This window comes from Mercenaria mercenaria, chromosome 1, assembly GCF_021730395.1.
Source record: "Mercenaria mercenaria strain notata chromosome 1, MADL_Memer_1, whole genome shotgun sequence".
In the NCBI taxonomy this organism is placed as follows: Eukaryota; Metazoa; Mollusca; class Bivalvia; order Venerida; family Veneridae; genus Mercenaria; species Mercenaria mercenaria.
The window spans coordinates 74,124,927-74,142,420 of NC_069361.1; the positions used below are offsets into that span (position 1 = coordinate 74,124,927).

A 17,494-nucleotide genomic window follows, 5' to 3' on the forward strand; every position below is an offset into this window, starting at 1 on the left:
CGATTTGCTGATTTATGAATGCAAGGAAATTACTTTGACATTGCTGCCCATTTTTGGTCATATATGAAATTACTTGATCATTATCTCACCAGTAGAGCTTATTGCACATGAAGCTTTATCCTAAAAAGTGAAATGAAGTGGATTTTCAATGTTCAGGCAGTTTGAAAGACTTCGTTAAATCATTTAAGGCAGCAGAAGAATATTCGAAATTGACAAAGTAGTAAGGAAGTTTAAACATCTCGTGGCAGCCATTCTGTTTCCATAGCAACATAAAACAGAATGGGCGAAGACAGATGTTTAAACTGTATTCTCCAATTCTGTACAATATTTTTTCTACTTTTTCCAGCTAAAAGAAAAGTTTAACACTCATGAATTACATCTTTAAGTCAAGAAACTGTGGATATTAATCTATTTTAAAGGGAACAGGCTAAGTAAATAATTCAACAATCGGTAAATGACGTCATTAACACGCTATTAAAATGGTTGCATCCATAAGTAGCCATTTTCTTAAATGCCTATTTTCAATAGTAGTCCAATTATAAAAATTCTACCAGTTTTGTTATATTTTGCTTTTAGCTTCATTGATTGACAAATAGATCATTGATAACTTGAAAAATGATAGTATCGCCTCTGCAACTAGTTTTGTTCTGCTCTGTTCATCTTGCACAGGAACGTAAACATGCTATAAAGAATTTACTGTATCCCGTTGAAGTATTTTTCCAGACATTTTTGAACTTGGAACAACACTGTCCAAGGAGAATTACGATTTTTTTCTTGCAAGTAAGGGAAAAATTGTAAATACATTGCCTTCCTTAAATTCATCACATCTTTGTTCAATTTGTTTGTGTGCACGTTATACACCTAACAAATCTTCTAATCCAACGCTCGATAGTTTACCGATAATTTTGAAACTACAAATTTTAGTACATTTAGAAATACAGATCATGTTTCATTTCAAGTATCATCATGCATGTTAAATCTGGTGAAACTCTACGGAAAAACAAGTATGGCATCCACTTTTCACTCAACAATAACGATACATTTTAATTGAACTGCTGCTAAAAATTGATATGTCACAGATCTTTGACGAGATTTTTAAGATATTACAAGTAAGGAGTAGGCTTTTCTTTGAGTAATTATCGCTTATAACAAAATTTTCAAAATTTAAATTTTTATTCGGAAAAAATCGTTGTGAATAAAAATTTCTAGATTTTGACACTTGTGTTTTTCCTTGTTTATTGTAATCATGTTATGTTATCTATAGCAATAATCAATATACTTTCCACCTTATGTAATCACGTACGTCTAAATTCTTAATATAATAGGCTTACAAATTTACTGAAAATATGATATTAGGCAACATTCTTTTTTCTTTCAAATATCTTTTTCATGTCTTTTATGATTATAAATTTTCTACACTGTCATATCAACTTGCAAAATTGCACATGTATTGTTAACATTCATAGAATTCTTCCGGTGATGGACAGAAATCCCACTCTTGGGCATTTTTGTACAGTTTGGAAGATATTCCATAGAGTTGACCTGTCAGACAAAAAAAATCTCTGTTAGAAGATAATGACCCCTACTTTTCTTGGTGTTATTTGTATGCGGAGGAATATAGTTTTTGCGTTGTCCTTCCGTCCATCCGCCCGTCCTTCCACCCGTCTTTCCATCCGTCGGTGTGTCCGGAGCCATATCTCGGAAGTGGTTTGGAATATTTAAATTAAACTTCATATACGTGTTCACCACTGTAGGGAAATGCGGCACGTCAAGTTTCAGTCAGATTGCCCTAGTAACACCAGAGTTTTGGCCCTTAGTAGGTTTTTGTGTAACTATATAGGGTACTATAAATATGGCAATTTCTGCTTCATAACTTGTGACATACTTGACCTAGAACTATAAAACTTAAAATGAATTTAGATCACCATAATGTGGTAGTGCACACACAATTTCGTCAGGATCTCTTTTGTAACTTCAGAGTTATTGCCCTTTAATTGTTTAAAAATCCACATATTTGTACATAACAAACTAACCAATTGGTAGAATTTTATCAAACTTCTTTGAATTTTTTCCATTAACATTTATTAGTTGTAATCCCCCAACCCCACCACCACCAACCGCGTTCCAGATTTCTTACTTGGTTGTGCTCTCTTAAGGACATCTGTTCTTTAAAGTTCAAATGTAATGAAATTATTTGCTTCTCAGTAACATCCTTAACTTTTTGCCGGATATATTTCTTTGCCATTCCTCACTACAAACCCATTAGGTGGGGGATACCAATTCATCGAATTTGCTTGTTAAAATGGGCCTGGCTATGTGTTACAGCTCTCAGAAGATTGCTAATTATAGCAAATTTATTACTGTATACCCTAAATGGAGATGTACGGTACGGGCTAGTCCAACAAATTTGACGCGATCCTAGGAAATATTGAGTTACTTTTCTTATGGACAATAATTCCACTCGATTAGATTGCCCGTCACAAATATAAAACAATCTGAAACGTCGAATTATTTTGACTACGGTACGTAACGGGTTTTAGATAGGACTCGAAAATAGCGTCTAGACATTTTTGTTTTTATTTTATTTTATTTTTATTTAAAGTAAGAATTAAAGCTGTGACATGTCATGACATTTTGTGGAATTTAAGAAATTAAGATGAACAGAACATTGAGAATTTTGAAGTAAATAAGTAAAAATTAGAATACAGATACTGGAATTCCATGTTAAAATTATGAATATGAGTCAGTATCCCCGAATGAATGACATAAGCAACGCCTAAAGTTATATTTCATTTGTGTTAACATTTATACATACTGGCATCAATTATGTTATTAAGACAAGATAATGAAATTGAAGTTGAGTTGACAAATGATTCATGAAGAAAAGTCAGTTAAAGTAACTGTGCTTCAGAAGGAATCACGGCAAAAGTTAAGTAAAAATGATATCCTTCGATCATCTGTTTTGACGCTCATGAGTTTTGACGCCCTTATTTATTTTGCTGTTAAATAGGTATAAGTGACCTTTTATGATGCCAAATTACACACGTTTGCAAAGCAGGCAATATCTTACATTGCTCAAATAAAACATTAATGCATTCAACAGATTTACAGTAAGATTATATTATCGTTTCGTACTTTGGTGTATTTTTATGTCTTTTTAATAATGCAAAAATCTCCAATCCTTTAAAAACCTAATTCTTACAGAAGCAACTGGTCAGGAATTCAGATCTTGGTTTTCTCTTTCCCCCAGCTATTTTTCAAAGTCACAAGACAGTTCTTTGACTGAAATTTTGAATAAAGTTTAGAATTTTCACTCTCCTGTAGGCTATACACCTTGTATCATTTGAAAACATTAAATTAATTTAATTGAATATGGTTTTGCTGCTCTTTGGCAAATCTTGTTGTAAATAAAGAAGGTCATGTTTCTAATAGGTTTTCACTGAAAGTACCAAAGTTAGATGTGTTAGAAAGGGTTATATATTTTTGTGTCCTCACTGTTTTGATAATGAATGACTGCTAGCCTCCTTGTACCAATTATCGAACGCTACCATCTCTCGATTGATTTCAATATATCATCGAATTACCGCTCTTTGCAAAGGTACTTTACTAATCTATTGGCATTTTCATTGTTTTTTTGCCAGTTTTGAGCAAAGTATTGGTTAGTGTTTTATAGAATATTTTATTCATATCCTTTTCTAACTGACAAAGTACACTGACCTCATAAAATTTACAAGAAAATCTAATTATTTATGTTTTGATATGTTTCCCGTCTGTCAGATCTAACACATACGTGTGTACAAATTTTCTCATTTTGATGAGACTACATATAAACTTACGGACTATTTAAATAAATGCATTAAATTTTATTGCTGAAATATTTTTGTTTTGGGTCATGACACCGTAAAGGCAGTACTGGTGAAAGGTCGAGAATTGGTTCTTTGTAGAATGTGATTATCGATCAAACTTACCTACATGTACATACCTGTATTACGTCATGTAGTAGAAGTGAACATCCCAAAATAGAATACACAGCTTTGAAAAGGGTCAGTCTACCAATCAATGTCAATATCTTATATTTGATTATTTTTTAACCTATATAATTACCACAAAATAGTGTAAAACTGGGTCGAGAGATGGTACATGGAGGCTATTAACAATATGTAAAGTGAATAAAAAAGATCACATTTTACAAAGAAATAGTAAAAAGGTCACTTAAAAAGATTAATATTAATTTGATTATTGTCCTTTTAAGTTTCAGGTCTCGACTGCATTCACATAGAATTATACCAGCCAAATATGATTTTGGCCATATAGGCTCCAGAAAAGTAAAGTTTTGGTTAAGAGAGCAAGCCAATCAAAAGGCGTCATTTCTCATGAGCCTTAAAAATATGGATGCCTCGATGGTCAGTCAGCAATAATACAAATATTGACACCTTTTTGCCCACAAAATTCACAAAAGAAGAATAAAATAAAGTGAGACATGCCATAGTTTATAACAACACTATTTATTGGTTTAATTTATCTATATTACTAATGAAATACATGTTAGACTGCTTAAGGGCGTCAAAACTAATGACTCTAGGATACAAAATAATTTGAAATAAGCCCCTATGCTAATCAAATTAACAAATATTTTATCGAAGTATTCTTCAGTGCCTATTAAAATTGTTGAAGATCAAAAAGTCTTAATTATGTTCGGAAATGATCTGGTCAAACTGCCCCATTTAATTTAGAATTTGATCATAACACCCATAAAAACATCCCCTATTATGTTTTTATATCTTTCAACTTATTTTTTAATTGCTTGTATATCTTTAAATATTTTACCATAGATTATTGCCCAAAAGTTAATTGAAGTCATAAAGTGAGGCCTTGAGAGTGTACATTTGTATTTTGGTAAAAACATCCGGTTTTAACATGAATGTGTATGTATAGGGGTGGGGGATACTGACCAGGAAAAAGGGGTGTTTTGACCAAAATGTAGGTGCTTTGACTAGGAGATGTTTTGACTAACATCCTTTATGTTTATGGTTTTTGATAGTATGTCTGAACTGATTCAGAAATATTTTCGTGACAGGGCAGAATCGCTCTCTTTATATCAAAACCAGTAAAGACCTTTTCTGTGGTGTGAAAATAGATTTAGGTAAAAACACAATAATATACTTAAAACGATGAAATCGTAAAACAAAATAAAACTGAATCATTATATGGTTTAAACATAACAGTAAAACACGTTAATAAAGTGTAAACACTATATGTTTCATTTGGCTACCTGACTGAATTTACATGTTCGCCATTACACTCGGTACTGCTGACAGTGCGGTTGGTTGTTATCGATAATGTGACACAAAGCTGAGCCATGTAAAATGTGTGTAAACTTTAGGGTGCGTTGTTTAAAACAGTGACAAAGTTGTGTTTTGCCGTTTATTCACATAAACAACTATTGAATGGAAGGAAAAGATGGATATTCTTTCCAGGTATCGTAAAATTTCACTAATATTTTTGTTTTTAGCTCATCTGAGCACATAGTGCTCATGGTGAGCTATTTTGATCACGCTGTGTCCCGCGTCCGTCATGCATCTGTACGTTCGTCCGTCCGTCAAGTCGTCCGTCCATCGTCAACAATTGTGTTTAAATGACACCTCCTCCAAAACCACAGAATGGATTTTGATGAAACTTGGTGTGAATTTTCCTTGGATGGTCCTCTACCAAAATTATTCAGATGGTTGTGCTTGGTTGCACATAGGGGCCACCAGAGCAAAAAATAGAAAAATCTTCAAAGACATGTCCTCCTACAAATAGTGTTCAAATTTTTCTGAATCGTCAAAAGCCATGGCTGCCAGAGGGCATGGTCACTTTCCATTAACAGTTTCTTTGAACAGCATCTCCTCCAAAACCAATGAATGGATTTTGATGAAACTTTACACTAATGATCTCTGGGTAACCCTCTTTCAAAGCTATTCAAATGGTTCCGGTTCATTGGACATATGGGTCTTTTTGTTTAAAAATACGGTAGGTGTTCAGCTATCAGACTTAAAAAATCTATTTCACTAGAGCTTTGATTATATATGGCTTTGATATAGGCTAACATAGAAGAAACCTATCTCTGTACTTGTACCATTATGTTATACAAACACACTTGAAACCTTGTATACAGGTGAGCGCATTAGGGTCAATGACCCTCTTGTTTAATAGTTAAAATGTGATTTAAAAATCGCCGCATAGAATGGTCCTGGAAGGTTCACCACAGAAAAGGTCCTTCCTATGTTGTACGTGGAGGAGAGATATTGACCTGTGCAAAAATCAACACTATATCGCGACTCGCATACAATTAGTTGGACTAGGTTTTTGATACTGAGGTATAAACCAAAGAGCTTTCCTTAAGGCTAGTTTGTTTTCTGTTCGGAAAACAAGGCTAAAATTATATTAGTGAATAGTTTGAATATTACATACCAGAAAAGTGTGTTGTTTCAAAAGATAGATCCAGATCAGCCTTTAAAGTGTGGGACTTACGATTTCTTAAGGTTTGATATCACTGTGATAGACAAACGTGGACATTATTCATGTCTACGTAACTTTTAAAAAATCGTGCCCAGGGCGCTAACCAGCCTATGATGGGTTGTTGTGTACAACATGCCTTCAGGCATTAAAACATATCTGCTGTTACCCAGTTGATACCCATTATATACCTTGATTGCTGAAGTGACATTAAAAGTATACAATATACAGTACATGGACTAATTAAAGGCAATGCCCTCTAGATTATATGACAACAAAAAAAAGAAAGAGATTTTTTTTTTAGATATCTGAAAATTATTGCTCTATTTCTCAAGAAGGCCTTGAAACTTAGTTACTGAAAGATTTTAAGTTATGGAAATACATAAGGATAAGTTATTTTTACTAATTTTTCCATTCAAAATTGAAAAGAGATTGTAACAGGGTACTGGAGGTAAACTGCCTAAATTATAAAGCTTTATATTTGACACCCATTAAATATGGTGTTCTCTGGTATATGTTGTGGCAACCCGGATTTTATTCAAGAATCAGGCATGCTTTTTTCTTGATTTGGCATTTTCAAGAGTGCTTTACATACAAGTTTGGCGGTGGCCACATGTATCAGCTACCAGTACAGACACAGAGCCATCTGACCAGAGGGACAGAGCAAGAATAGACAGTTGGACCAAAGTCTGACAAAATTATCCCCCTATTTTTGACTTTTGTATTAATTCAGTTAGCTTTCTTAAGTGATTTTGAATATTCAAGCGTTGCTGTTTTCTGACTCTCTTATTTTATGTATTTATCTTTGTCTTTAATTTCAAAATTTTTCAGATTGTCATTTCTGTAAATAGCAATTTGTCACAGAACGAAGAGAAGTACAAATGAATGACCTAAGCCATGAAATGAAACTGTGTAGTAGGTGATGATAGAAGAATGATATTTTCAAAGTTATTAGTATTGGTATGTTGACATAACTTTTCACTATTAATAAATTCTACTGTCATAGCATTACCTTGAAGATAAGTTAAAACTAGTTAAACTGTTCAGTCAGCCAATGTTCTGTCACTGTAAATGTAGATGAGTTACAAATTTATATAGAACTGTGAAAATTTTCCTGGGCATTCTGTTCAAAATTAGTTACATGATCGAATTACTTCATAAAGTTTAGTTTTTAGCTCGCATTGACAGAGCTATCAGTATAGGTGGATTGTCTGGTGTCCATCATCCATAGTCCACAGTGTGCATCAAAACCTTCTCCTCTAAAACTACTGGTCAAATGCTCGGCCCCTTTAGGGGCTGTTAGTGCTAAAAATAGAAATACCTTTAAACAACTTCTGATGATGAATCGCTTATTGGATCTTCACCAAACTTGGTCTGAAATATTATTATAAAATCTTCCCCCAAATGTATTCAAATGGTGCAGTTGGCCCCCTTTAGGGGCCACTAGAACTATAATTAGAAATAGATCTAGTTTTAAACAATTTCTTCTCTGACATAAACTGCTTGATGGATTTACATGGAATTTTGTCTGTAGTATTATATAAAGTTTTCTTCATGTTTTATTCAAATGGGGTAGCTCTACCTGCCCTGTTTAGGTGCTGCGAGAGCTAAAATACATTTAAATGACTTTTCCTTAGTAACAGCTTGATGGATGTTCAACAGATTTGATCTGTAGCTTTATTACAAGGTTTTCTCCTAAATTCATTCACATTGGGGGCACTTGTCCCTGTTTGGGGACTGTTAGAGCTAAAACTAGAAATACCTTTTAAACACTTCTCAGATAAGCACTTGATAGATCTTAATCAAACTTGGTCCATAGCATTATTTTAAGTTCTTCTCTCAAGTTTCTTCAAAGGTGGGCACTTGGTCCTTTTAGGGGTTGGTAGAGCTAAAAATAGCAGAAGACGTTAGATTACTTTTTCTATCAAACTACTCTGTGTGATCTTCATGAAATTCAATGTAAGGTCCTCTCCAAAATTTGTTCAAGTGGTAGCACTTGACTCCTTTAAGGGCCACAAGTTTGTGCTAGACACAGTCTGAACCATTCAAGGTTAAACTGTGAAGGTCAGGTGAGCACCTTAAGGCCACTATGGTCCCCATGTTGCTATAATAGTTATGCAATAAAACCCTGCTAATGAGAACACTTACGGTTCTTTTGAAATGTGGGCTTTAGTTTGGGAGTAAGTCTCACGTTACAATACATATCGGGATACAGATGCAATGATACGGTACATATCACGATACAAATTGTGTACAGTAAGTAAGCATCTATGTGACAAAATGAAAAATATCAATGTTTCTGCACTTCGAAATTACTTGGAATTTTGCTTTAAAGTTAAATAAATGAGTTATAAATGATACATTTAATTAGTTACTACCTTTAACATTGATTGCATGAAAGTTTTTATACAATGTTTCTGCTTTAGATGTGTATCATTTTTGTATCATGAAACAGGCCTAATATATGATATGCATATCACCAGACTAATGTATCGTGATACAGTGAATTTCCATATATCATTGCACCCTTAGTCTTAATAGTTGGATGGTCTTAGTTACTGTTAATAACACAGGTTAATATTTTCTATTCAAATTGATTAAAGACAAACAAAATATAAATTCATAGCCTACTTTTAGTTGGAAAAAACATTGCATGTGTAACATAAGATTGATCCAATATTTACAATATTCAAGATTTTATTTCTCATTATTACCCCAGATTTGACAGACAGATAGGTATGAATCTTATATGAATGGAGTTATAGATCATTTGGAACTGAAACAGGTCTTTATAATAATTAGAGAATAGCAGAGTGGTCTTTTTGAAGGGGTTTGTAACCATTGAATTATAGAAGAAATAATTCTGTGCTGGAAAAAAGGGTCTTAATAATGGGGTTGTTTTAATTTAGGGGTTCTTTTAATTTGGGGTTCTACTGTATGTGGTTTTAGTCATGATTAATCAGTGATCAGGCTATTTTTGACTGATTTACAATAGTCTTGCATCTGGACTGGAAAATACGAATGTTTTCCAAAGACACTTATCAACTCAAACTGTGACAAATATATTTTTGTTAGAACTTAAAAACTGAATAACTTTATTAAAAACAAAATTAGGTTTTCAAGATTTTGATTTTTTTGCTGTCAGAAAAAATAGTGCCTGTTTATATGCTATTCAAGTTAGAATATGAAATTTTTATACTGAAATATCCTGTATATAAAATGTATATTTTTGTTATGTTCAGTAAAAAACAAAAGTCTTGAAAAGATACAGTGTTGCATTTAAGGTAGTTCTGCATGTTTGATAAACCGGAAGTGATGGCATAACGTCATTTATCCGGAAAACGTAGAATAAAGCCTGGATCTGGCTTACGGAAATGAAAATAATTTTATGATTTAATAAAAAACTGTGAGTAAATTTATTACAGTGACACTGCTGCTGTATTTCTAAAGCCAAAATACGATATTAAAACATATGACACGCTAAAAAATAAAAATAATGTCTTACAATTAGCGTGAAATGTCCAGTTCACTTTAATCATGGTAAAATAGTTAAAAAATAAGCACAAGGACCTATATATTTTATTTCACCAAAATATAGGACATGTGTTTATTTATAACTGTGAGAAGTTTTATCAAAATCTACATTGTAGAAAAATTTCTATTCGCGGAAATGTTATGAAAGTTATGATTTTCCCATAGACTCCCATTATGAAATATTGAGTGAGGTCCAAAATTTTCGAATCAGTCCAGCAAACATTCAAGCACATGATCCTATCTTTTTTATTTGCTGAATTTTCTAGGTGTATTCCGAAGTTTTGAAAAATCAGAGTTTAATCAAATTCTACATTGTAGAAAATTTTTTGATCCAGATGTGCAGAACTACCTTAAATGTTAAATCCACTTGCTTTGCTCAGTAGGGAGAGCACAGATCTATGGGTTGTGCCGTCATGAGTTTGATTCCAGATCAAGGCTTATGTTCTTTGTGATGATTTGATAAAAGACATACCCAGAAGTGTCTGAAATCTTTAGTAGTTCACCTATGATTCATGTGGAGGAGTTGGCAGATACTTAAAGAAAACAAGTTTGTACTGATTGGAATCAAGGGGCACTGGTTTGGTTAACACCCGGCTGATACATAACTGAAATACTGTTAAAAGAAGGTGCTAAACCCAAAACAGACAAAAAAATACTTGTATTTAAGTGGCTGTTTGGTGAACATGTATGCAAACATAGCTCTTTTATCCTTCAGGTACTATGCTGTCAGTTATCAACACATTCCTGTGCAACATTTAATTGTGATTTTTCCAACCGCTGCCATCCGTACGGATCATCTTGGTGGGATATTCATGCAAACATCTGCCTTCGTTGTTCTAATGGAAAAAAGTACCATTGTGCAAGGGATTATGATTCACCCTATGGATTCAGGGAGGGTTGTGCTGTAGAGAAAATTTGCCCTGCAGGTGTGTTGATTTATTATAAGCTTCTAAACTTTACAATGAATGCAGAACAAATTATTACACCTTTTTGCTGAATGCATTTTAGCAACAGATTTTGGAGATGGTACCAGTTTTGGTAAAGTGGGGGAAAATGCAGTTAGCTGAAAAAAAACATAACAGAAACTGGTGTTCTGTTATAGCATCAGTGGATGGGGCAGCAGTTACGTTACTTCACGGTTTTTAGGGTTCACATTTGTAGACCTGGACAGGCTGGTGTTGCTAGAGCTAGGGTTTAGTTTTAGAAGAAAACTTATTCTAAAGATTCTCCACATCAAGAATGCACAGAGGCAGACAAAATTAGTTTCATGTTTCTTTTGATGCCCCTGAAGGGAGGCATATTAGTTTTCAACTGTCCATCCGTTCGTTGGTTAACGTTAACTTTTTGCATGAAGGCACTGTACTTGCGAATGACTTCACCCAGGACCTTCAAACTTCACTTGCTGATAGAACTTATTGAGTACATGACCCCTACTGACTTTGGGGTCACCAGGTCAAAGGTCAAGGTCACAGGGGCCAATGTTAACTTTTTGCTTGAAGGCACTTTACTCGCAAACCACTGCACCCAGGACCTTCAGTCTTCACATCTTCACATGCTGATAGTACTTATTGAGTACACGACCCCTATTGACTTTGGGGTCACCAGGTCAAAGGTCAAGGCCACCAGGTCAAAGGTCAAGGTGCTGTGGGGGGCATTTGTCACCATTAGTGACAGCTCTTGTTTTAACATACATGATATATAAATGAGACCAGAAAGATGCATTTTTGTTATTCTAAAACTGCAAATTATTTCATCTTGTTTACAGTTGTATACAAACATAAATGACTATATTTTGACATAAGCATCATTGCAAATTAGTAGTGACCACTTGGGGGTTCATCTGCTACAAGAGATATCTCAAGGGGTTGATATATGTTTTGATATAAATTCTCTTGAAATAAGTTAATGCATATATTTAAGGTTTGGTGCAGTTTTTTGGATACAACATTGCCTTTAATTTCTTGTTTTTATTTCATAATAAACAGCTAACACTAGGTAATGTTTGAGTGGCTCCAATGCTGAAGAAGAACCATCTGTAGAAGCACAATTATTTTGGAATTTGTGAAAATCTGCCATTGTCCATCCATCTGTCCATCTGTTTGTCCATCTGTCTGTTTGAATTTGTATCTTGCATATATCACTCAGAATGTATTAGACCCTGAGTTATCAGACTTCACGAGCATACGAAGTTGTGCACCTGCTGCTTTAATTGTGATCTCACAGCCAGACCAGATGTGGTTGTATTAAATTTTAATATTTTGGTTATAGATTAGATTAAAATAGCATTAAAATAAACCAGCATTTAGGTGGGGGACACTTGTATACTAATTGATCTAGGCCTTAAAGAAAATACTGATATCATTGACACTAAAGTAGCAGTTAAAAAAATAAGTCTATTTTGTAGAATTTTGGCAAGATTTCAAAACTTCGGAATACACCTAGAATGCCCATTTCTTAGGACACAGTTGCTATCAGTTGTTATATTTTTTGTTATATATTACATTAGTAATATTATTAAAAATGAAAACATTTAAGTTTACCTCATATTTATCATATCTAGTTTATCATTAATTAAAAACATAAAAGTTGGTACCCATAATACTCAAAGACAAGTACCACTATAGTGTACCTGATAATGACATAATTATGCGATGTAGGCAAATTGAAAAAATTCTTTTTCTTCCTGAAATTGAAAAGACATGAATTTTTAAGTCTGTGTGAAACTATCTTTGATGTGAATTCAAATATGGAATGTACCCCTTACAGTAGGGTATTTATTACTTTGCAGTAGTTTTGTTTATTCAAGAGAGATGCTTTGTTTTTGTGTTTCAGGAGAAGAACCACGTATAAGTTTCAAAGAAAGTGGCAAGGCAGTGACTGAACCTGTGGTCTATTGTGATGCGTGTTATGACACTGATTACTATAACAGTAAAAGCAGACCATCTTCTGAGTACTCAGAATGCCCAGATAAAAAATGGAATGATTGTTCAAAAGAGAAACACAAGATTCTTTGTAAACCCGATGACTCCACAGATGAGCGTTTTTGTCGATGTGATGCAAGGAATGGGTATTCTCCCTACAATGACCTTAGTAATGAAAAATGCAGCTTTAAAGACTATGACTGTAGAGATTATAAAAAATGTCATGATCTTCCAAGCGGTAAACCACAACAGTTACTTTTAAGTAAGTTTAATAATCCTACTGTGACTTAGGGTTGTAATGAATTCTGACAACTCTTTTAACTGTTATAGACATAAGGGTGGTTTTCAAAATAATGAAGCAAAAGTGTGACATAGGGGTTGAAAATTCAAACTTATTTCTTATGGTGGTCACCTATTTTTTATTATAGCAAATACTTCAAATTTCAAGGAAATAACTATGGGGAAGTGTTGAGAAATGCCAATCAGAAAATATTTCAGCCTTTAATTCGAAAGTTCAGTGAATTTCCAGTAAGGTGGGTGATAAATGTTGCATGGTTTTATGACAAGGGAATATGTGTAACAGTAATTTTTTCAACATAAATGATAAGTAATGGGTGTATGTGTATGGTTTGAAACTTATTTAAACATATGTTTGTGGACATTGGTTTTTAAAATCACCCTTTCTGCACAAATTTGACATGAAAATAAAACTTTACCTAGAAAAGTTGTTGCTGAATGCAAAATAACTATCATATAATTATAAAACCAACTTTTTTCTGACATGTTGCATGTTTATAAACCACATGCCAAATTTCAAGAATGTCCAGTAATTCTAATTTCTAGAATTGTCTGCTCAAAATTGAGTTATTTTAAAGATGCACAGGGGACACATACTGAAGATCAGTGTAATATTCATCCATTATTAGTTTTCTATTCATAAAAAGACTACTGGTAATAAACTTTAGACAAATACTATCAAAAAATAGTTTATTCCACAAAATAACTACAAAATTGAAAATTTTCACTACAAAAACATGAAAATTCAACAAAATGTAATGCTTTAAATGAAAAATAAGTGACTTTATACATAACTAACAAATTGAAATCATTTAATTTACATGAACTGCTTATTCATATTAGAAAAAATGACAAAATACCATGCATGATAAAATGGAATAGTAAAATTCATACATACTTTATAATGTTACTAAAAGGGTGCACAGGGGACAAATTGTATCAAAATATTTATTCATAGAATATGTTCATGGTAAGTAAAATTCTTTTAACTACATAATATTTACTAGTGAACATTTACATATTTAGGTAAACTTAAGAGCTTAAGAAGCAATAAACTTGATATTTCCACTTTTAAACTTGAAAATTGGCAACTTCGGAAAAAAATGCAAACAATGAATTTTTAATTGTCCAGGGTTTCTTATATAATGCTAAATTATCAAGTAATGCCTAAAATTTGCATACACACTGCTAAGAATATAGAAATGCCACCACAAATTACAGTAATGCTATGATAAATGATATATGTCAAAAAAAAGGGTGCACAGGGGACATCACTTTTGGCCTTGTGAATGTTTAACAGTCAGTAATATGTGAAGTTGAAGGCTGCTTTTGTATCTGTTGTAACTCCCTTTCAAGGAAAATAAAGTAAAATCATATTTTATTTAAAGAATAAAAGAAATCTGACACTAAACAACTGAAAAGGTGCACAGGGGACATTTTTAGGTGTATAGACATTCATCAAGTTTCTGAGAAAGTCGATTTATTAAAGAAAAAATCATACTGTGTCTTCACAGCTGAAAGGATAAAGATCTTAGAAAAACATTAAGACTTTAGAAAAGTAATAGGGTTATGAAATTGTAGTGTTCAACATTTAAATTTAGTATTTTTTTCACTATTTTTCGTGAAACGGGTTCCATCACAAGATGTGAAATATTGGTAACAATAAGATGTAGGTAATGAAAAGAAGTATTTTATTTAAATGTGCAGAGTTTAAGTTACATTAAAAAGCCAAAGCTATAACAATAAATCATGGTTTTAAAAAGTAAAGCTCAGTTGAAAACTATACTTCATGCAAAATGTCACACTTTTTTGGGTGCACAGGGGACAAAATTAGCTATATAATTTAATATAACTTTAAAACTGCTTGAGCCATCAAGATAAAATTGCACACATTTATTGAGTACATTGATTTGGATATATTTTGCTCCAAAACACATTCTAAAACTGAACTGAATTAAAGTAAGGTGAGAGAGAAGAAAAAGCTTCATTATTTTGAAAACCACCCATAAGGGAGTTAATTACCCTAGTATGACTTGTGGTTGTCATGGATTCTGACAATTCTGTAGCTGAACTATTGTAGACATGAAGGAGGTTAATTATCATACTATGACTTGTGCTGTAATGAATTCTAGCAACTCAATAGCTCTTTTAAATATTATAGATATAAGGGAGGTTATTATATTGTGATTTATAGGGGCATGTCTGTGGCCAAGTGGTTCATTATGTCTCCCACCACGCAGTGGTGTGGGAGACATATTGATTTACTCCAGTCTGTGTGTGTGTGTGTGTGTGTGTGTGTGTCTGTGTGTCTGTCACAAAGCTTGTCCGCACTCTAAGTCGAACATTTCTCATCCAATTTTCACCAAACTTGAACAAAATGTGTTTGACCATAAGACCTCGGCCAAGTTCGATAACTAGCCAAATCGGTCCAGGCATTTTGGAGTTACGGCCCTTGAATTATCGAAAAATTGGCCTTTTTACTCATGTCCGCACTCTTAATCAAACATTTCTCATCCGATCTTCACCAAACTTGAACAAAATGTGTTTGACCATGAGACCTCGGCCAAGTTCGATAACTAGCCAAATCAGTCCAGGCATTTTGGAGTTACGGCCCTTGAATTACCAAAAAAATCCATCTGTTTACTCTTGTCCGCTCTCTAAGTCAAACATTTCTCATCCGATCTTCACCAAACTTGAACAAAATGTGTTTGGCCATAAGACCTTACCCAAGTTCGATAACTAGCCAAATCCGCCTAGGCACTTTTGATTTATGGCCCTTGAATTACTGATTGGATCCACTCATCCAGACCGTCTAATTGGATCCACTCGTCTAAAACATCTAGAGAAACTAACATTTTTCATAGGGGCAGTTGTGGGAGACATGCGCTTTTCTCAAAAGCATCTCTAGTTTTATGACTGAATTGCCCATCCACTGTGGGTTTGAAACCTGGCTTGGGGTGTAGAATTCTTTCATGCCACGAAGATCATTGGCCCAGATGCCGACCTATGATGAAATAATGCCCACAAGGGCACCTGGTGTCCAACTCCACCATTAAAAGCTAGAAAGTCGTCATTTATCCTAAAATTGTGTTGGTGTGACATTAAACCCAAGAAAAGAAAAGAAATGACTTATGATAATAACTTATTTAAAACATGAAATATTGATCTGAATTTTCGAGTATTTCCGGCTTTAATGCCAACCCTGCATGCAGTCCTGAAATCGGATTGATCTGTGAGTCCTTTAAATATTTAAGTTGTAATTTCATAAAGAATAAAGTATTACTAGCTTTACAAGCCTTGTCTGATATTTGCCACTTGATTGTCGACATCAGGCAGTGCTCTTGTTTTGTTTTGGATCTGAGAACATTAGTGCTAAAATTGCTATGATTTATACCTTTACGTTTTCATGACACAAGTCTTTGATATTTTTAGATTATACATGTGCTGAACGCTGTGATGAAGGATTTGACCGGCGTGATGAGAACTCTGATGTCTGTCTACCTATCCCTCAATCGTATGTAAAACTTTTAAGCTTGACAATAGAAAGTAAAACGAGAGGTTACCTGCTTGTTTGAGCATCGACATTGTCATTTTGTCAAATGCACTTTCCATTTTACTCCCAATCTTTCAGATAACACAATATATTTTCTTCAAAGTTGAAATTAATCAGTGACTGGTTGTCCTGCATAATTACCCAAATTATATTATGACTTGGTCTATAAATAACTCTTGGAATTAAACCTCACCTATTGATGCCCCAGAAATAAAAGGTTGTACTTAAGTTATGGCCTGTACATTTTCAAAAAGTATGAAGTCCATGACCTGAACATGAAATCATGCATGTGTGACCATGTATATTGACATGTCACTCTTTATGTACTCTCACTTTAAGTATGAAACCACTGTGTGGATTTGCTTCTGACCATGAAAAATCTATGTCTCTGTGACAAGTTTACAGCTGCTCTGAAAATAACATCTGTAGTAAATGTTTGCTCTGCGTTTGTAGCAGTGCATTTTGAGCTTACTTCAACACTTAACTGACTTAAGCAGTGGCGTTGGCAGAAAATAACTATTATACATAGAGAGAAAAATGTTGAAAAACAAGTTCAGTAGTAAGTAAGAGAAAGTTTTTATTTACTAAAGTATAGTTTATTCAACTTTGTACCTGGTACCAAAATTGTTAAATTATTTAATCTTGTTGGCATAAAATTTTGAGGTTTCAGCAAAAATAACCATTTTGTGGG

At 33.5% G+C, this 17,494-nt stretch overlaps 1 protein-coding gene across 1 annotated transcript in view; it reads left to right on the plus strand.

Moving 5' to 3' along the window:
• The first annotated feature begins 2,280 nt into the window (after positions 1-2,280).
• LOC123533948 (uncharacterized) overlaps positions 2,281-17,494 on the plus strand; it is a 39,267-nt gene continuing 24,053 nt past the window's right edge. The window contains exons 1-5 of the mRNA XM_053518412.1: positions 2,281-5,477; positions 7,330-7,458; positions 10,748-10,958; positions 12,865-13,215; positions 16,683-16,764. Of these exons, the coding sequence (XP_053374387.1) occupies positions 7,432-7,458; positions 10,748-10,958; positions 12,865-13,215; positions 16,683-16,764 (671 nt within the window). The 5' untranslated portion in view covers positions 2,281-5,477; positions 7,330-7,431. The remainder of the gene's footprint in view (positions 5,478-7,329; positions 7,459-10,747; positions 10,959-12,864; positions 13,216-16,682; positions 16,765-17,494) is intronic.